Below are 21,773 nucleotides of genomic sequence, written 5' to 3'. Positions count from 1 at the left end.
AGGGGACACTAGGAAGAGGCATCACTCCATGTACCCCGGCGAGGAATTGGGCAAACACTCTAACCACTAGATTGCCCTACCTCCTTAAGGTTATCATGAACACTCCAGTGTTCCTCTCTTTATTATGAACAACTTCAATTTATACCAGATTATCATGAATAATTTCAGCATTTATCAGGTTAACATGAACAACACAAAAGTGTATGAGAGCATCATTATCTTCAGCCAGCACAAAATTACAAACTTAAGTGGTTCTAGTTTCAGTCATAATATTAGAAAAATTTAGAGGACAAAAGTTTAATTTCTCAGCTCTTTTTCCATGTTAAGTCTGCAATAAACAATAAATTTAGTTCACCTGGCTGGGAGTCTCCACACCCTGGAAGGATTTACCAACACTCAGGTCCGTCCGACGATCACCAAAATAGGTGAGACTCTCCTGAAGCACAATAAGACAGAAACTGTTGACTGGTCACACCCTAACAACACATCATCAACCCTGACAACCTATTATCTTCATCACACAGCATAGTGTGGAGAGTCAAGGGAAACAACTCTTGCACACCTACTGCTTCAAATCAGCATTACCAACAATAATCGCATCAACAATTGTGCAACTACACTCAAATAAAGGGAGGTCATTAAACACCAGTATCAATCAGTGATAAATAGAAAGTGAAAACAACAATGTTTCGATTACATCTGAAAATATTTTAAAATATTTACTGCTCAATACAGTCATCATTGATATATATATTTGAATTCTTACAATGCCTAGAGAAATAGATGACACAGGACATAAGGCAACGTTTTTAATGGTTTTAAAATTTTGGCAATATTCCAAATAATGACAAGAAGATAGAAAGAATGGACTTAATGAACAAAATACCCAAATGGGGTTTCAAGGGACACTGATGCGTAGCAATTTCCATGGACTGGTTGTTCCTTTTGTTATTGTTTTTCTCCTGTGAGTAAAGGCTGATATCCCAGAATTTGTGACTGGCTCGTGACCTCTGCTGCGCAGCCCGTATGCACAATTGAGAGTTTAATTATAGACAGATCAACTAAGGTGAAGCTATTTTTACTTCATTACAAATGTATTATGAAAACAAATGAAATAATTTGAAGGTTAATCATCTGCCAGTGGTAGAAACGATAAAAAACTATTAGGACGGAAAAATAGCAAAGTCAATGTACGTCTTCATATTTTGTCTCATAACCCTTATTAGTTTATTGTCATATTTGTAGTCACGACATGGCTGAAACATTGCTGATGTGATGTTAAATATGAACTCACTCACTCACTCATATTTGCTTATACTTATAGTAAATTTCTAACATGACTGTAACATTTAAACATTGTATAGACTGCCAATGTGGTTCCTATTTCACACACATACGCGATCTAGTGTGTGTTTTCTGTCATATAGATTCTGCTGAATGCTACAACAAATAAATTAAAACAAAATGCAGATAATGAATTTAAAACAGACTAATGTTATACCAGCAATGTCAGGCTACAACCTTCTTCAGGAATGTATCCATCAATATCCACATAAAAGAATGATATTCCATTCATCTGCAGCTGGTAAATAATCCTGCTCTATGTCGTGTCTAATTGCAAAAAAGTAATACATTGTTTCACGTCTTTCACATTGGTGAAAACCTGATAAATCTCTCATTGGTCACTCAAAATAGCACACCTGACAACTAGTTGTATGATGTCCACCATTCTAAGTAATTTAGTTAACCAATAATGAGAAATCAATCCATCAACGCAATGGTGGTTAATTCTTTGAAGGGAGGATGTTGTTCTTACACTCGCACTTTACGACAGGGTGTAGTCAGTGTATATTAGTACATCTACACACACTGCCTTTTGACAAATCCTCTGTAAAAGATAAAAGTACTTAATCAATCAGTGTGTTATCGGTTAATCCTTTGATCGATGTTTGTTTTTGTAACTCAGGTGATAAACCCACTTACATGCACATATATATTACATAACATACAATACATTTGCCACTACAGACCTTAACTGATAATGTTGAGTGTTTACTCCAGACAGGAGAAATGCCAAATGGGAAGCTTTGCTGAGTAACCTGAGAGGTGTTACCACTAATTATACTTCTTATAAATTCATTAACTGACCGTCAAGAGAATGATGACAAATAACACATGTAGGTTTATACCATCAAACGCGAATTACAGCAAGGAGGATGTAATCTCTGTGTCGCATGCAGCCTGAAAACATTTATGGGCCAGAACTGTTTTGAGGATACCAACGGAACTTCGTTACATAAGAAATACATACAGGCATTTGCTGTGTACTTGGGTAAATAGGTGTAATCAGGGGTTTTTTACGTGAGAAAATTTTCAGATTTCTCTACCAATGGCAAAGTCATTGTTTTTAGTTTACAAATTCAAATAAATCAACTGTGTGTTTTTATTATCATAAAGCTGGGCTCACACTCAAAACTATCTGAATATAAAGCTTTGTAATCTTTTGGACTGAAACAAATGGCTTGCTATGTGCCTGTAGACATCATGTTTTCACATAACATGATTAAATATCCAGGTAAAAAACACAAAAATATGATCAAATTGGATCAGTCACTAAACCATCCAGGCATCATAAAAAACTACACTGCCAGGAAATGTTGGTTACAATCAGACAAGGAATACCATGTACTTTTTTAAAGAATGGCATATGATGGGCATCCAGCCTCCTGACTGTTTAGATGAAGAAATTCTGCTAATGTGGACCGGAGCCCAGTCCCTGTGTCCATCACGGTTGAGGGAGCAGGCGCTGACCAATTTGCAGTTTGGTTTCGAAATTAGACCGTTGGCGAGAAACATTATTTGCTCTGCATCAGTGCCCTTTTGAAACACATGAATCAAATCACTATCATGTTTTCATGTTGTTCATTTATGTAGAACTTACATGTATATCCATGGTAGCACTGCTCAGAAGTGCTGAATTATTACCCTGGATAACCCAAACTGTATAATATGTATGATATACAGACTTTGAAATTCTTCCAGATCTCTAAAACACCTTTGTCTCATCTATTCTTTTTTCTTCCTCTCACCGCCCTCTAACTTTTTGCATGATAATGATGATAATAGTTCACTTTTTTAAGTGCATTTTCAGGATGAATATCTTGCTCAAAGTGCAGTTATTATTACACCAAATAACTCAAACTGCCTGTGAGGCACTAGAAGGTTAATAGTCACATGACTTGTCCCATCGGGTACCCATACTCTGCTGGATGAACAGTGGCAATTTTGAACAAACTTGTCTTAGGTGAGACCATATGTATTACACGTGCTTCAATGTGTGAGGTGGAATGAAGTCATAGAAACACAGGAGTCCATCTATCAAACACACTCACACATTCAAGGACTAACTTCAACTGATTCATGACCTAAGCTCTATGCACAGGACCACAAACTACATCAAGATTACCCTACCATCACATAAGCCCATTTTCTGTCCATATTTACATAACTATACGGTTAGTATCAGTCTATATATCTACAATATAATCCCTTCATACAAGCACAGTCATCTAAGACCCAATGACAGTTTCTCAATCTGCTGTCTTACCTCCGCCTCTTCAAACAACCCGCAGTCAATCAGCCAAGTACAGATCATCGTCCCTGTCCGACCTTTGCCTCCTTTGCAATGAATTGCAATAATGTTACGAGTGTCGGCTGCCATCCATTCACGAACGTCATCCGTGAATTTCAGCATATCACTGAAAATCAAAAAACATATTTTCTCATCCTTTTCAGTAAACTAGAAACCTTTCACTAACTAATAGCTAAACATTTTAAAAGAAACCAAAATAACATGTAAAGCCATTATGATAATAAATATGCTTGATAAACCTCTAAGAAAATGATGATTAATGACACAGGAGTTATCTCCCTTATACTGTGCATTTGTATGTACAGTTGCAGTATAATTCATACTTTTTATGAATGATAATTAACATTATTCTTACGCAAGTTTAGGCACATTGTGATCGTCAATGAAAACCCGCCGTACATTGTTAAAAAACAACGTCTCATCGTAATCTCGCTCACCTGGAGAATTCAAAGAGAAAGATGAGTATCAGAGATGTGTTTATGAATGAATGTATGATATACAAGACATACATGCACAATGGAAAATATTTTTCCCTTATACTACACGTGAATATCCAGGTAAGAACTGTTTTTCAGTAACACATACTTGTTAGGCTACTAATGGTATCGGGTGGTATTGCTGACTTAGCTGACACATATCATATCCTAATTGCGTGGAATGGTGCTCATATTGTTGATCACTGGATCGTCTGGTCCAGATTATTTACATATCACCACATATACTCCAGAGTGTGGTGTTAAACAATAAACCGACCAACCAACCAATAACTGAGAGTGATAAGAGAGGAAAACCAAATTGTCAGTTTAAATATCAATGTTACATCTGCCTTGTTTGATTGTGAGTTTGTATTTATCAGATAGAAAAGGAACATGACTGCAGTGAACCATCCTTGGTCACAGTTAGACGTGGTAACAGCTAAAGTTACAGACAATATAACAGCTAAAGGTACAGTCAGACATGGTAACAGCTAAAGTTACAGTCAGACAATGTAACAGCTAAAGGTACAGTCAGACATGGTAACAGCTAAAGGTATGGTCACACATGGTAACAGCTGAAGTTTCAGTCAGACATGGTAACATCTGAAGTTTCAGTCAGACATGTCAAAGTGAGGACATCGCAGAGACATATCTTGACAAACACAAAGGGCAGAATCCCAATGACTACAGTGCCGCCTACAACTGGCAATACTTACTGCATAAATTATATATTCTGTAGTGACCCGGATGCTTTGTGTTGAAAAATCTGGCTACTTCCTGAAATTAAAGACAGAAACACATATTCGCCATAAACACTTCCCTGAATCTCCTAATGACTGAAGCACAGTAACACATTAATATGTATATTCTCTACTGAAAATCATAAAAAAACACTTACTCACTATATTTCTTATGTCTCTTGAAAAATAGAATACAGTTCACTACCACAAAATGTCATTAAAGTTTGTAAACAAGACTTGTCAGTTTGTAGGTGAGTCAGTTTGTTAGATTAACACTGCTTCACATTCTGCTATTTTACAGCAGCCCAGCTAAATGACAGAGAATCCAAATCCAGATCTTTATCAGTTCGGAGTAACCCACTCACATGAATACAGCATTGACAAACCTGAACACTTAATCTGGGGTACCATGAATCGAACCCACAAATATTGGTAACCATCCTGCCAAATGGACACACTTTCCATAGTGAACTGCAGCGCATTGACTGCGTGAGTGAGTGAGTCAGGTTGTACACCGCTTTTTGCAATATTCCAGAAATATATTACAGCAAGGGACACTAGATATGAGCTTCACACATGGGGAGTCGAACCCAGGCTTCTGGCTTGACAAGCAAACACTTTAACCACCAGGCTACCCCACCCTCCCTGTAAACTGTGAAAGAAATATGTATCTACCAAACTTAATACTCACTCTGATGGGATTTCTGTAGAAGGCCATCATCCCCTTGGATGGGAAGGACATGGCAATTACCCTCTCTGAAACAAGATAACTCTGTGTCAGGTGATGTAACAAAGATCAACAAACCAGTGGTTGATAGAGTGATCACCAATACAAATTACCTGTTGTCACTTCAGTTTACCAAGCGGGGTCAGTTCCATGCAGGCAAACTGGTGGTAGATAATACGAGCACAAACACAAGTCAACCATACATGTCTCTGCAGTACCACCAATTGGGGTCTGCTCCATGCAAGCAAACTGGTGGTTGATAGCGTGAGCACCAACACACAGTGAAATTTTGGTGTCACTCCAGGTCAGAAACCAGGGGTTGAGAGTGTGAGCACTTCTCTGCTCTCTATAAAATCTTCCAGAAGAGCTCAACCTTTCCAACGATTGATGTGTCAAAATATCTACTGTGAATCACACTTAATATGCACTCTCTGTAGGTGATTGACATCCGTGGTAATTTTACCTGTAATATAGCAAAGGTCAAGGTCAAAACCATCCTTCTGGTATCGTCGCTTATTTTGTGAGACCACATGACGGGTTGCCTTTGTAACTTGACGATGTTGCACGACCATAAAATAGATGATCCTCGCAATTCGAATGATTCGGAAGACTCGACCAATCACCAACAGTCTGAAATTCCAAAGTAAAGATAAAGTCCACGACAATAAATAAAAATCCATACAAAGCTGGAAAAAGAAACAGAGGGATAAACACCAATAATAAACTAAGCACTAAACAGCAACAATGGTAAAAAACAGTCATTTTACAGATTGCATGTCAGATATATGCTTGGAATTATCAAGATGTCTGTACTGAAATCAAAACTGAGCATACACTTCCTGGCAGGAAAGGCAAGCAAAAATAGATTCAACCTTAGATGTGAAAATGTTTATGTCATAAAATGTATTGAAAAACTGAAACATATTTACCAATACAATAACGGCAAATATATTGGGCAGCTCGTTGAACTGGTTGACAGATACTCATAGATCATTGGCAAACTGTCCATCATGACAACAGTTATACAATATTGCAAAATTTAAATGCTATTAAAGGTGAATTTCAAGCTATGTGAAAATGCCCAATATATAATGAGACATTAAAAGATTATATACTGAGAAAATATATTGATATATGTACAATTTGCTCCAGTTCACTTAATGCAGTTCTGTAAACTAGAAAAAAATATAAATAATATACCAGATATTTAAATGCCATCTTACTGGTTTAATCACTGATAATAACATACACCCCTATCACTTCTGGACAACAGTGTCATTTGTACTTTAAATGTGGGCCAATGGCTTGGACACAAAAACAGAATTAAACAATAAAAAAGGCAATAAACACTAATCATGAAAAAGGAATAAACAACAAAATCAATCAGAGCAATAAACGAAAATATTATACAGAGTAGTAAAAGGCTGTAATAAAGGGACGAATAAATAGTATTAATACTTTGTGCTGAAACTAAAAAAAAGATGAATCTGTGAACTGCACAGCAGATGAAAATTTGAATGCAGAATGTTACGATTCACAGTATCAGTATCCAATGCCTTAAATGAGTGAATGGGGTCTTGCTTTAAACATGGGACCAAAGAAAAACTGTGGCAGGATGTACGCACTATACAACCTTGAAGAATTCCATAGGCAGACAAACTTGTGTTCATAATCAGCTCAAGGTTTTACATAAAAAAACAAAACATGCTTATCATAAGAGAAGATAGACATAATCAGAAACAAGAAGTGGTGGTCAGGCTTGGTGACTCTGCGGACAAATGTCATTGTATTCCAGCTGCACAGGTTGATGCTCATGCTGTTGATCACTGGATTGTCTAGACCTGACTCGATTATTAACAGGTTGCCCCCACAGAGCTGGAATACTGCTGAGTGCAGTGTTAAAAAACAAACCAACCAACTGTTGTGCAGCATTTCTTTACATCCCAGTGGGTGCATTGTTGCTCTTAACATTAACCAGCGGACTGTGTAACAAGATTTCAATATTAGAGTGTCATGTAGCTGGAATATTTCCGAGTGAGGTGTCTATCCATGCAGCTGTTACACAGCATCACTATTTGTGATTAGAGAGCTGCAGGCAAACCACCAACTGCTTGATGAGCACATTTACTGACAATGCCTGTCCATATGCATACATTATAAAGGCAAGAATCATACGTCACCCTTGACAAAATGAAAACTTGACCTCAAACATTGAGTCTAGTGCATAATAGAACCACAATAACATCTTTGTCAAAAGAGGAACACAAACAACTTGTATCTCGAAACAACTGTTTTCTTTGTGGAACAATTTACATTATACTTTTTCACCTAAAGTGTTTCTATGGAAACCATTCCCTGTCCAAGTCCCAACTGTATCTGGTTACTGATGTGACAACTCTCAGCTGACTTACTTTGCATAGTCCACATGGTTTGACTCCGTGCAGGACTGGTCCGACTCGATGCCGATGAAGACCATGTCGATGAGGAACGATATGACCACAATAACCATATCAAGAACATCCCATACATTGTAAAAAAACTCCTTCCTGAAAGCCAAGATCACAGATATGAAGACGTTAAACTAGAGCTGGTGTCTGTGTACACAGCTATTAGTGAGTGAGTGAGTTTAGTTTTACAACACTCTTAACAATATTCCTTGGTTGCGGACACCAGAAATGGGTTTCACAATACAGCAGTTTACATTGGATCAGAACTACTTTCTCCTTCAGATCACATGGTCTGCAACAAGGATGTGTCTTAAGTCCTTTGCTGTTTCCTGTCTTTATTAAGGAATTAACAGCTGAAGTTGAGACTTAAGTTGTTACTCGATTATTTACTATACTCACTCACTCACTCAACTTACTGTTTATCTCATCAATAAGACTTGCATGTATATCTGGAAGAATTGATTATTTGACAATTGATATTTAAATGAAATGTTATCAAATTCTGGGTGGTCAATCACAGGAGTGTCTATCTAGACTCAAATACTGACACACCACCATCAAATAACTGAAACATTATTGAGCAAAGTGTTAGACAACAAACAAACACATATTCTCTACCTGTGTAGAGAAACAGACCACTGACTTCAGCATGACAGGCATATGCTGTAACTATTATACAAGGCTGTATTACACCATCTTTTTGTATATCCCACTGGACATTATTTACGCCACATTTAATTATTTCCAGTCGCCACATTTTTGAAATATTGCTTTGTTTGGCATTAAACAACAAACAAAGAAAAAATTTTAAAATCTCACCCTTGATAAAAGATCCTGGCTGCAACTTCTATGACAAATAGAGTGATAATTATATGAGATACTATTTCCATACCACTGTCAACGCTAGCACATGTGTTCCTTGTCAGATCTACTATCACCAGGCAAAAGTCTAGAATAATCAAAAGAACGGTGATGGCACGGAATGCTATATGTTCCACAACTTTCTTCACTTGAAATTGTAAAGACCTGAAATTTGAAATAAAAAAATATGAGTGCATGTGAATATTTAATCAATTATATACTAATATGAAATTTGAGTAAATATGTTATTTCTACATTAAATTAAACTAAAACGAAACAGTCCAACATAAATTATGGTTAAAACCACTTCATCACTCACTGTAGACAAGCATTACTCTACAATCTTGAATGTAATCACAATTAAATTTTACTTAAAAATTTAAACTGGGATCAAAGGTTTGTTCAAATATGCAACCAAAAGTATCTTGTATCTTATCTATGATTGTATCTTTATTAGCAATGTTTAAGCATGTGTACCCTTTTCCATGTTCATCATTATTAACTTAGGGACCAGTCACATTCTATTAGGGGTATGAAAGGGTCTACGGGTTTACTAAACAAATATATCACTCTGTCATATTAAAAGGTCCTAAAAATATGACAGACTTAAGAGACTCATGAGAAAAACGACATGGGGAGGCAATTACTAAGATTAGATGATTGATTTTAGCTAGTGCATCAAATGACACACACGCACGCACGCACGCACGCACGCACGCACGCACGCACACACGCGCGCCGTGGGAGGAAATCTGAGAATAAATAATGGAAAACTGCCATGAAGTGGTGTTCCCTTATTTATTTCCCTTGGTTTATTTCAGCAACACTCACTCCAGAGGTCCCTTTGGAGCAAAGGGGTTTCCTGCTGGGTCCTCAATAAACTGGTCTGGTCGCTGGTCTTTCACATCATAGCCCTTGAACTCTCCACTGTTCTGGTTGGGCTTGTGAATCTGTATGTGAGCATCCTCCAGATTCTTCTCCTTGTCCCCATTTTCCAAGTTGACAGAGAGTTTGTCTGAATTCTCAGCATCGTTGCTGAAACGCTCGTAGGATGATGTCATGATGATATGATCTTTGTGGTCAAAATAGTCTAAAACATAAAAAAGAAATTTAAAGACTTATGATATTGCCCATCAAATCTTTCAAGTTACTAAATTAATGTCCTACTGATTTTCAAGAGCAAACCAGAGCACAATAGTAAGTTCTTTCCAAGGCAAAAAGTTTGAAAATTATTTCTCTAAGTTTTGTATACTGAGAAATGTAAGACTAACATCCAGTCTACCTTATGCAGAAGGTCTTGCAAAAATATGGTATTAAAATTCCATTTTCTCCATTATTTTACAAGATTGTCTGCAGTTATTTCCTAATGTGGGTTGTTTAAAGAACATACATTCTTCTAATAATAAGACAGTTAAAAATTTAACCATACTTTAATCTAGACACAAAAATTACAGTCATAGTTTATGTTAGAGGCTCAATATGCTATGTCCATATAATGATTCTCAGGTTACACTTATCGTTGAATCAGTTCTGCTTTCCATGAAGTAATTTCTACACATAATATTTGCATTGTGCAAACCACATTTACTCAGAGCTTTACTGTTCTGTTGACATACATGATGTATCATTGTGATCTTGAGCCACTGCAAAAATTAACAATAATTCTTGATTATAAAATGTTGAAACAGGTTCCACATTATAGCATTTCATGTTCTATATTCGAAGAACACACAATTTTACGGCATAATGTGTGGACAGATTTGTCACTTCAAAGTTGTCATGAACTTGATCAAATGTATTAAAAAAAAAGTATAGAATTAACTATTCAAAGAGTTAGAAGATATTTTATTCAGAGAATTAGTGTCGACACCATGGAAAAATCTAGAACTAGGCCATTTATCGCGTTTAAAAACTGCTTATTATATTTGTTGATAAAATGCAACAAGGTCGGCTGTCTCCATTTGACAGCCCAGCTGATTGATGAGTCATGAAACGAATGACAACATCCATTCAGAGTGCAATATACATACAGATACCAATTAATATCGACTTAATCAGAATAATCCGATAAACACAGTTTGTCCTTGTAGGACAGCTGTAAATTGCGGAGAAAATAATAGTGATCAGTCAACCGTGGAAAGGGGGTGTTTCCCATGAATTTTGGTTGTTGTTGCAAAATATCCTTGGAACATCTGTTGCAAATATACCAAGTTGTCATGGTGCAAATACATCGTAAGGCAAACTTAATTTGTTCAATGATGACAAAAATAGCATGCATAGTTTGTAGCAAACCTGTTCAAAGAAATCCGAACGATTGATGTTCAGGACACATGCCGCCCATGTAAGGTCAGAGGTGAAAAGTCATCTCTAACACACATTTTGATTGGAGCAATCATTTCGCTACTGTAAGCCTAAGCACTAGTTGCATGTCATATTAGCGCCAACGGCCTCAGTTGAAAGGAGAAATAATTTCTTATGTTATTAATACATCACCGGTGAAAGTAGCAAATGTGTTCAGTTTGACAGGTTTTTTTCTCGGTTTCCCTGTAAACTACTTTTGATTAAATGATGCACATTTATAGAAACATATTCAATTTCCTAGCCTCGCCGTTTGAAGGAAAAATAGAAACAAAACAGTGTGCTGGCGATTAGCTAGGTGCCTGACTCCGGGTTCGAATCCCAAATGGGATTCTACTCAGCAAAAGTACTAGAATCTGTACTTTACCAATAAAATACAATCTCAGTAACAACATATGTTACAAAATAGTAGACATCATCACATATGAAATATATCTCTTAGATATCTCACATCATAAGAAAACGTACGCGTCTTGATGTGTGTGGCATTGTTTTCGGTTCCAAACTGAGACAGAAATTCGGGTATTTCATTTCTTGAAGATGTATTCCAAGAAACAATACCCGAGTACATTAATACGATTTTCAGTAACTACTTGCTAATGTGGACAATGTTTAATTCAGCCACTTGTAACAAAAGCTGATCCTGTTGACTTAAATTGTTAACTATTTACTATTACAAAAAAAAGCACGAAATAAAAGTGAAAAATAGGCATCAGCGCCTATAGTGGCTGCATGAGTTGTAGGCTCCCTAGGGAGTTGAGACTGAAATATATGATGAGCCATTCGGACTGGCACCCAGTGATCGAGGGAAAAACAAAGAGTTGTGAGCATGTATGTAAATGGGATGGACTTTAACGTTATACAAAATATATATTTAAAAAAACTATTCGTATCGGTTCATTTTTCCTCTTGCTCTTAGCACGCGCAAAAAATAAGGAAACACAATATTGACCGACGCCCAGAATTCTTTATACTTGTCACAACACACAAGATATGTGCATTCAGAACAACTCACATAGTCCCGTATTCTTTGTAAGATCAACACACATTACCTTCAGGTATTTTATCCAAGTAACACCATGAAGACGATTTCTGATCCCCCGAGCTGGACAGCATGTTTGCAGGTGCCTCTACGTATATTGTGAGAGTTATGTGGTATGGTCAGCAGGTCAAGACTCAGCGATTACCCCCTACCAGGAAGATCCACTGTGAGGCACACATTACCATGCTGTAACGTACATCCCAGGCTTCCTGTTACGCAGGCTCCACAGACAAGATCATATTATAGCATTGTCTAGTAGCATTTTTAACTGTCCCAGAAAATAATTGGCTTTGTTTTTCTCACGGTTGTGTGTTTTTGACTTTGTTTTTATTATATTTTTTGTCTTTATGTTTGTTGTTTTTTTTCCTCATTGTTTTTTTTTTTCAAATATTTTTGGTTTTATATGGATGTGCATGTATTATTGTCATCTTATAAAAATAATTATCGTGTGAGTATTGCAGTATTCAGCCGAAAGCATATTTCTTTGAAACAGAAAATAAAGCATTGTTCCATAAAGCATATTTGAGGCAATCGTGACATGATTGGTGTAAGTATGATATGGTATGGTCCCTGGAAATATAAATGCAATTATCATTTCAAATCAGATTTGAGTGAAAAGGATTTTCATGTTATAATGCCTTCGGTTCAACCCTAGCATACACCAATATGTTTTGTAGTTGCAAAGCCATTAACAACGTGCTTTGGCGAATATGATATTAGTTGTCTACTAGCTAGTCCATGACCTAAATTGGAAATGTCCAATCACATCCAACGTTACTTCCACACAAGGAAATGACGCGCGACCATTGCGATATCGACATGTGGGAATTTCAAACCAAAATATTTACGTTTGCAAGCCAACTTATACCGACTGACTGCGATATTCTAACACATTTACAGTGCTCAAAGCAACAGCTCATGTGATCAATAAGTGGCAAACGAAGACACGCCTAACTAACGGCAGAACAGACATGGACGAGGTGCTATCTTCAGTGAAGGAACTTTCTGTTTCAGATTTGAGAGAGAAACTTACATCGTATGGGCAGTCGGTTGGTCCTATCACTCCCACAACGAAGTTACTTTTTCAGAAGAGGTTAGCAAAGTATTTGTATACGGATAAGTATGGAGACAAACCCCCAGAAGCGACAGAGACGAAACAAGCGAGCGATCACTCGGATACGAATGCGTCAGTGAAAAGCAAATTGACGGAAAATGTCCAACGTGCTCAGGATTCTAAAGCAGGCAACGCCGACAGCAATGGGTCAGTTTTTTATGCAGTGTCTCTAGACTCAGGTGACAAGAACACCGAAGGTGAGAACTAATTTAATTACTATTTTCAGTCACGAAAGGCAACACCCACTTTCATTCAGTTGTCAAGAGTTGCAGAAATGATAACACCAATTGCACACGAATGTGCCATGAATCAAGCTCACTCTGTACAGCTAGCTACCCCATAAAGTGACTTAAACAAAGACAAACATGCAATGTGGTCATTTTCATTTAAATGAATCTTTTTTTCACTTTTGTTTGTTACTTTTAGTGTGTAAATCATGTATTGATTAAGTTCAAAATGTGTGAATGTACAAATAAAATCGATCAGTGTGCATGGATCCATACACACTTCTTCAAGTTCTTGTGTGCTGATGCAAGCAAGTGAACATTTATATTTCATACGGCATTATTATGCAAACCCCAAAATGCCAGTTACCTGCTATAAGCCAACCCCTCCCCCATCTTGTGGATTTTTCTTGGAGAATCTATTTATCATTTTATGTTTACTGTTAGGTGTTTATGAAGCTGTAGGTTTTACATTTTGAAGCTGACAGTTAATGTTCTGTTCATAAATTTCTTTCTCGGTTGAACTTAATGAATTATTTTTAATGTTTATGAATAATTTATTGCATTTGCACTGACGTGATTTTGTTATCATTGACATTGAGTGATTGTCATTCTGAATGCCTGAAAGTTTTTTACAAGGTGATAATGATGCAGAAGATCTTTTCATGTCAGAAACAAACCATGAATATATTTTGTTGCCATTCTATGCTTCTTTTCTGGAGTCAGATTCACTGACAACGTCATGGCATTCGTGATTAAAGATAGCATTTACCAAACAGTATTTTGATTACATATGTTCAGTATGGGATCATAATGATTATGGCATATTTTATTCTGTTGTTATCAATCTTTGAAAAATCACGTAAGGAGGAAACAGTTTTGTTCTTTATGTGGGGCTATGATGCATACTACAACAAGTTGACATTTAAGCATTACATGGGTACGTACCTACAGGACTACATGATTCTGGTTTGTCAGACCCGTGAAGGCCCTGGGGTAGAATAGGTCCTCAGCTACCCATGCTTGCCATGAAAGGCGACTATACTTGTTGTAACAGGCGACTAAAGTGATCGGGTGGTCAGGCTCGCTGACTTGGTTGACACATGTCATTGATTCCCAATTGTGCAGACTGATGCTCATGTTGTTGATCACTGGATTGTCTGGTCCAAACTCAATTATTTACAGACCGCTGCCATATAGCTGGAATATTGCTGAATGCAGCGTTAAGCTAAACTCACTCTCACTCACTCACTCACTCACTCACTCACTCACTCACTCACTGGTTTGTCACATGATACTTTGTTTACTGACAATAACTTCAAAATGAAAATTGTATCAGCTTCTTGTGTCAGGAACAGATTGTTTTTGTGCATGTATCTCAATATTTTATGCCAGGTCTTATAAAATATTAATATACATGGTCCTTATCGGTTGGGTATTGAGGGAATCGAGTAGACGGATTGTAAATTTGTTGTCGTTCAACCCCTATGACGTCATTCTCAACATTATGTCTTATTCGTCTCCAGGTCATTCAGTTTCAGGTTTGTTAATGTCTTGTCATTTATGCAGCTAGAACTTTTTTCCAATACACATGTATGTTATCAGTAATTGGATCATCACTATCCTGTGAGTGATGATATTGCTTCTGCTATTCCAGGCGAGTATGTGTACACAGACAAGATGGCCGCCTTCTCTGTTATGAAGAAGCACCCAGGATCAAGATTCAAGGTGTTTCGCAACAGAGCAGAGGCAGTAGAATATGCTCGTAATCCAAGTTATTCTTCTCCAATTATTTCAAAGGTAAGATTGGTTTAATCAGCAAAACTATAACAAACCTTCATCTTCTCTGTTTAGGCTGCATAAACAAGATTAAGTGTTTCTTGCGCACATTTTTTTCAAAAGTGAGGAGGGTTGTAGAACCTTTCTTCTGATGTTTGATACAATAAGTAACGAGAGAGAAACACATATTTTAATTTTTCTTTCTCTCAGAAATACAGCTTGAAAGGTTTAGCATGTGTTAATGAGTTGTAGTTTCAGGCGTTCTCACTCTTGCAAGCAACACACCATCTCATAGTGGACAAATGGGTGATTGGGACACGGAAAAGTCAAAATTATTTTTTTAAAATGGCAACAAAAAATTGTCATGCGCACAATTAAAAGTGACTCGCCAATGCCCAAGAAACATTTCTTTTTTTTTTATTTAGCCTTAGGAGAGTTTGTTTATGGAGTTTTACACCTAACAGTGTCACAGCAGATGTTACTAGTTGTTTCCCTGCCATGTAATTGGTTATGAGAGGATATAACATTAACAAGGACTGGTTTGTTCTCTGCCAGTGGAACGTAGCAGAGATAAATGTCCAAGCTAAAATTGCCACATGGTATTTCAGTAGGCCAGCACATAAACCAACATTAGTCCTAACCTTGTCTTTCCTCTAGTCTCATACCTATATGCATATTAAACATGGGTTTCTGGAGTGACTGTCAGTTTATCACAGATACATTTTAGAAACCATCCCTACACATCTTTCATGTTTATTTTTGCTTGTTTTTTTCCTTCAGCCAAGCAATGGCAACTTAGAGCATGCCACGACAGGAGTCACATCTGAAAAGAGCAACTTCAAAGGTCCAAAGACCCAGGACTTGACAGAGTTACGAAAGGCAATTGAGAGAGGAGACAAGAACCAGTTTCTATCGATGGTGTGGAGTAACCCTCGCTACCTTGTCAGTAGTGGAGACACCCCTGTCATTCTGCATGTGAGTTCTTTAAGTTATTGTAAATGTGGATAAAGGTCAACCAGTGTTCATGCAGATGTCCACAGATCTGTGGGGCATGTTATGTCATAGTTTGATAAGATTGAGTGAGTTTAGTTTTACACCACTTTAGTATCAGCAATATTCCAGCAATATCACTTCGGGGGACACTAGAAATGGACTTCACACATTGTACCCATGTAGGGAATCAAACTTGGGTCTTCGGGGGTACGAGCGAACACTTCAACCACTAGGCTACCCTACTGTCCTGGTTTCATGAGAAATGCTGAAGGATCATATTCTTTACTTCCTTGGGCCATAGCTTGTAATATATACTGACAGATTCTTTTTCATTATGCACCTTTTCTTGACATTAATGGAGTTAAATTCTCCATACTGGAATAACATGATATTTATTAATGAGGCATTTTCAGAAAGCAACATACCACAGTCCTGTTAGTAAGGAATAATATTTATTTGCTACAGTGTTTAAATCACAAAACTCACAAATTCTTCTGTTCTCATGATATCTTATCTATCTTCTTGTCTCACTCAAGAGTTCATATGAACTTCATATGAATCTTGCAAGTGAAATTTGAGAAAATGTTAGTGCTGCATTATTATTAAGAATGGTACCTTACAGAACTTTTTTCAAAGAAGGAATAACTTGATAGTTTCTTTGAAAGAGAGAACACTGAATTTGAACAAGTCTGACTGAACGTATCTATGAAATGACCAGATGTCCTGTTCTGTTCATATTTACCATAACATAAGTAAGTAACATTGAGTAAGTTTACTAAGCATGTATGTACTGCCTTATGGTATACCTAATCAAAACCAACTTGAATATTGTGGAAATTATTTGAAAAACATCACTCGTCCTGTACTGACAGTACAACCCTATTCCTATGCTAACAGTACAGCTTGATTAACAATGTCTTTTTCGTTACGCAAGCGATTTTTATAAATATTTTCCGTATGCATATGATTTAAACTTTTTGTTTATCTAACTTTTTAAATGCGTAATTGGTACACAATAATGATTTTTTAATGTGTCATTGGAAACTTTCTCTGCGATTTTTGCCCAGATATGCAGCTTATCTGGGCCTTTGGGGCTATTTTTAAAAAGCTAATGTCTGTCAGATGCTACCCAATTAGTGTGCTCTTGTTGATCATAGAGAAACAGTGTGTTTTATAAACGACAATGTAACCAATATATTCCCTATTTTTTATTATCATGTCCTTTTGGAAAGACAGTTGATTATTATCAATACTGTCATCCATCTGACATGTACACCATTAAATTTGATGTGCTGGATTTTTTGGAGTGAGTGAGTGAGTTTAGTTTTACGCCGCACTCCGCAATATTCCAGCTATATGGCGGCAGTCTGTAAATAATCGAGTTTGGACCAGACAATCCAGTGACCAACAACATGAGCATCAATCTGCGCAATTGGGAACCAGTGACATATGTCAAAAAGTCAGCAAGCCTGACCACTCAATCCCGTTGGTCGCCTCTTATGACAAGCATATTCGCCTTTTATGGAAAGCATGGGTAGCTGAAGGCCTATTCTACCCCCGGACCTTCACGGGTCGGATTATTTGGACATAACTCACGAATCCTATGCACACATATATGAATGTGCTTTTCTCTGTCGTTATATACATGTATTTCTAATCCCTTTACTCTGTTCAATTTATCAAAAATCTTAAAGAATGGATTTCAAGATATTGAAGGACATATGTATTTTGAAGAATTTCAATTATAACTTAAAAATATAATTCTGTTCTTTTCTTCCTGCTATTGCACAAAATATTTAGAGAATGCTGACAGACAATCCCTCGTTTGTTATTGTATTTCAGTTTATTAGTTGTCTGGGTGTTTTTGCTGTCCACTATTTATTTTGAAACATCATTGTTTCATCTGCATACAAAAGAAATAATAACCTTTTTAGTTTCTGTGTGAACTGGGTAGTTTTGCAAAAGTGGTTGAAAGAATTTATTGATAAAGTATGTGCAGAAAAATTAACTTTAGATACAATATTATCAAAATATATTTGTACATTAGTGATTCAGAAGTGGAGTAGTTCCAATAATATTTATGGGTTCACGTTTCCATGATGACATGTCCTTTATTCACAATTATTTCAAAGAATTGTGTTTCAACATCACATATCTAAAAATTTTAAAAGCCAATAAAGATTCGTTTTCTGAGACATCTCTGCCATGTCTGAAACAGGCTCACAATTTTTGACCAAATATTATGATGTTTTAAGTGAACATTATTATTATTATTATTATTATTATTATTATTGTTGTTGTCCTTGTTTCGTTATTGGTGATGTTCTTTGAGATTGGACATGGCCTACAGTAATTCTGCTCATACTGTGGGTATATGAATAATTAATAGTGTTAAAATTGCTCAAAGAATCTCAAACTGATTAGCGTGGGTGTTGAAAAAGAGAGGTGGGCTGCTGAATGTCAAGCCCGCAGCCAATAAGGGGAGATAACTGGCATCATTTGTCACTTTCTCAAAGGTTGTAAAATACAAAAACGTCCTGGATGTAAAGAATTCTGTAACAATGAAGTATAACTAGCTGTTTGACATTCGTATCCCTGCATCACAATTATAGCATGGCAATAAATGTTTAAAGGACCTGCTTTAACCACTTTAACTATGAGTTAAAGACTAATTGTCATACGCTGTACACGGTCCATCTGATGCTGACCAAAATTGATCAGTGGTCAATAGAACCACCACATTTAAAAATGTACAGCAGGGTTACACCTTGGATGCATTTCTGCAGCATTTCCGCATCAAAATATAAATTGCTTCTGACAGAAATCTGAGTTTTGTCCTGTGGACACGAAATATTTGTAAAGTGCATCCCAAAACTGCAGGTGCAGCCTAAGAAAATGTGAGGCTATAAATATTATCGTTTGCTGCAATCGTGCCAAAAACTATTATCATGATGATGTCAACCAGTTTTAATCCACGTGCAGTAATATGCCTATTTGGTTGTTATAATAAGTTCAGCCAGTGAAAGCTTAGGTGTTTCTAAAATCTTTCTTTTAGTAATTTTTGGTTTAAACTTGAATGATCATATCTCAGGAAAAAATTATGAGCTTATTGTAACAGTTTATTAACATAAAAATTCATTACATTCATTTTGCTAAAAACTTCAAACACCCAAATCTAAAAGGGGCCCACCTAGAATTAACCTGGTGTGGCATTGGTCAACCAAAACAATTTCCTACTGAATGTGATGGATGTCTTTTGGCCCTGTTGCTGCTGACCAAAAAGGGTTTAAAATGATATTACTTCACTTAATTTCTGCATATTCAGCTTATACGTAATTTCATTAAAGCTGAATAGTTCTGTTATTGCTGACTTCAGATGACATACAACCTGTCTTACTTTGGTTGTCCCTGAAGTAACACTCAATCACCATTTATGTCATTTCACTGGTCCCTGAGGAGTTATATTAGATGCAGACCATCAGACCAGTATGTTGAATAGTTTTGTCATTGCTGACTTCAAATGACATACAACCTGTCTTACTTTGGTTGTCCCTGAAGTAACACTCAATCACCATTTATGTCATTTCACTGGTCCCTGAGGAGTTATATTAGATGCAGACCATCAGACCAGTATGTTGAATAGTTTTGTCATTGCTGACTTCAAATGACATAGAACCTGTCTTACTTTGGTTGTCTCTGAAATAAACTCAATCACCACTTATGTTTTTTCACTGGCACAGGAGTTAGTTTAGACCCAGACCATCACACCAGTGTGTTGAACACTGATTTGTATGCATATGTATTACGTATTGATTTTCTGGCACATATGTGGAGTTTCCTCCTACTGGATGTGCAACTTATTTGTAATAACTTGTTGCAAGGGTTAATGATTATAGTTGTATATGATTGATCACTGTTCGTCTGTCCTGTGTAGATTAAACACTGGTTACAATTCTGACATGAATTTTTGTGAAATTTATTTAAGATGAGCAACAAAAGCCATGATATCTGCCAATTATTCATAACACATTAATTGTCATTAACAATCAAGCTGGTTCATAAGTTTCTTTATTGACACATGGATCTGCAACCTGCTTGTCACATATAATTTGTACTTCCTGGCATGCAGGATGGAATGAGTTGTGTCCCTTGCAGGAAGGTCTCCAATTGTAGTCTTCAAGTATGCTGTTTCATATATATATAGAGTTATGTCCATTGCCCAAAACTCTCCAATTGTAATCTTTAAGTATGCTGTTTGACGTACAGATTTATGTCCCTTGCACAAGGGTCTCCATTTGTAATCTTCTAGTATTCAAAAGATCTGTGGTATTTATGGAGTTATGTCCCTTGCAGGAAGGTCTCCGTTACAATGCTCTCCACGTGGCAGCTCACAAGAACAAACCCGACATGGCCAAGCTGGTCCTTGAGACTCTGCTAGACCAAGAGTTTACCAAACAGCTGTATGCAGGTACCAACGACAATGCAGAAACACAGACACGTCGGATTGACTTCCTGGTCGACTTGTACCTCAATACTCCAGACAAAGGGGTGAGTTGATTTTATCTCAGAACTTTGATAAATGGGTGAGTTGATTGTATATTCAGTGTTCCAGACAAAATGATGAGTTGGTAGTATCTCAGTGTCTCGACAAATGGGTGAGTTCGTAGTATCTCAGTGTTCCAGAAAAATGGGTGAGTTGGTGGTGTCTCAGTGTTCAAGACAAGTGGGTGAGTTGGTAGTATCTCAGTGTCTCGATAAATGGCTGGGTTGGTTGTATATTCAGTGTTCCAGACAAATGGGTGAGTTGCTAAGTGCTCCAGACACAGGGTTGAGTTGATTGTCTCTCAGTGTTCCAGAAAAAAGGCTGAGTTTATATTAATCAGTTATTCCAAGTTCAGCTAACAGAAAGGAAAACATCTGACATCTATTTTCCATAATGGTTTTGAGCTTATGCACTTCAGTGGCAATAAAAAGCTGAAATCGTATAAGGATAATTCAACCATTTGTGTTCTTAATGTAATGATCTTCAAATGTGTAGTTAGTAGTGGGGCTCAATGGGCTAAGTTCCATTCTTTTTTCACATTTAATGATTTGACATTGCACACTGACCACATGCAAGTCTGATATTCTTCATAGCGATTCCAAGAGATATTTTGAAAACATCCATTTTATGACCATTCTCCAGTCTTTCATATCCACAATGAAAGAAAATCTGGTGGTAAGTAGCGGGTTATAACATATGTTCAGTTAGTAAACATTCTACATTATAGTCGTGCTCTTGAATTCTCTGAAAGGATTTCCCTTAGAGGTGTGAGCACTTGATACATTAAGTTTATCCTCTCATTGAAATGTTATTTTGT

At 36.8% G+C, this 21,773-nt stretch overlaps 2 protein-coding genes across 3 annotated transcripts in view; one reads left to right on the top strand and one right to left on the bottom strand.

Annotated features, from left to right (window-relative positions):
- LOC137273920 (phosphatidylinositol 3,4,5-trisphosphate 3-phosphatase TPTE2-like) overlaps positions 1-21,773 on the bottom strand; it is a 58,176-nt gene that overhangs the window by 5,547 nt on the left and 30,856 nt on the right. Inside the window, exons 1-10 of one of the 2 annotated variants that reach the window (XM_067806827.1) lie at positions 11,196-11,266; positions 9,735-9,993; positions 8,862-9,068; positions 8,007-8,141; positions 6,059-6,225; positions 5,560-5,624; positions 4,845-4,905; positions 4,008-4,089; positions 3,608-3,758; positions 356-436 (exon numbers count right to left, since the gene is read on the bottom strand). In XM_067806827.1, coding sequence (XP_067662928.1) covers positions 356-436; positions 3,608-3,758; positions 4,008-4,089; positions 4,845-4,905; positions 5,560-5,624; positions 6,059-6,225; positions 8,007-8,141; positions 8,862-9,068; positions 9,735-9,964 — 1,179 coding nt within the window. In that variant the 5' untranslated portion in view covers positions 9,965-9,993; positions 11,196-11,266. Of the gene's footprint in view, positions 1-355; positions 437-3,607; positions 3,759-4,007; positions 4,090-4,844; positions 4,906-5,559; positions 5,625-6,058; positions 6,226-8,006; positions 8,142-8,861; positions 9,069-9,734; positions 9,994-11,195; positions 11,267-21,773 lie in introns of those variants that run through there. The other variant, XM_067806826.1, reaches the window with a different exon arrangement.
- LOC137273918 (ankyrin repeat and LEM domain-containing protein 2-like) overlaps positions 13,080-21,773 on the top strand; it is a 73,833-nt gene continuing 65,139 nt past the window's right edge. The window contains exons 1-4 of the mRNA XM_067806825.1: positions 13,080-13,614; positions 15,299-15,441; positions 16,201-16,395; positions 20,767-20,961. Of these exons, the coding sequence (XP_067662926.1) occupies positions 13,275-13,614; positions 15,299-15,441; positions 16,201-16,395; positions 20,767-20,961 (873 nt within the window). The 5' untranslated portion in view covers positions 13,080-13,274. The remainder of the gene's footprint in view (positions 13,615-15,298; positions 15,442-16,200; positions 16,396-20,766; positions 20,962-21,773) is intronic.

This window comes from Haliotis asinina, chromosome 2 (genome assembly GCF_037392515.1).
Source record: "Haliotis asinina isolate JCU_RB_2024 chromosome 2, JCU_Hal_asi_v2, whole genome shotgun sequence".
NCBI lineage: Eukaryota > Metazoa > Mollusca > Gastropoda > Lepetellida > Haliotidae > Haliotis > Haliotis asinina.
This window is presented reverse-complemented; position numbering and strand designations above follow the sequence as displayed.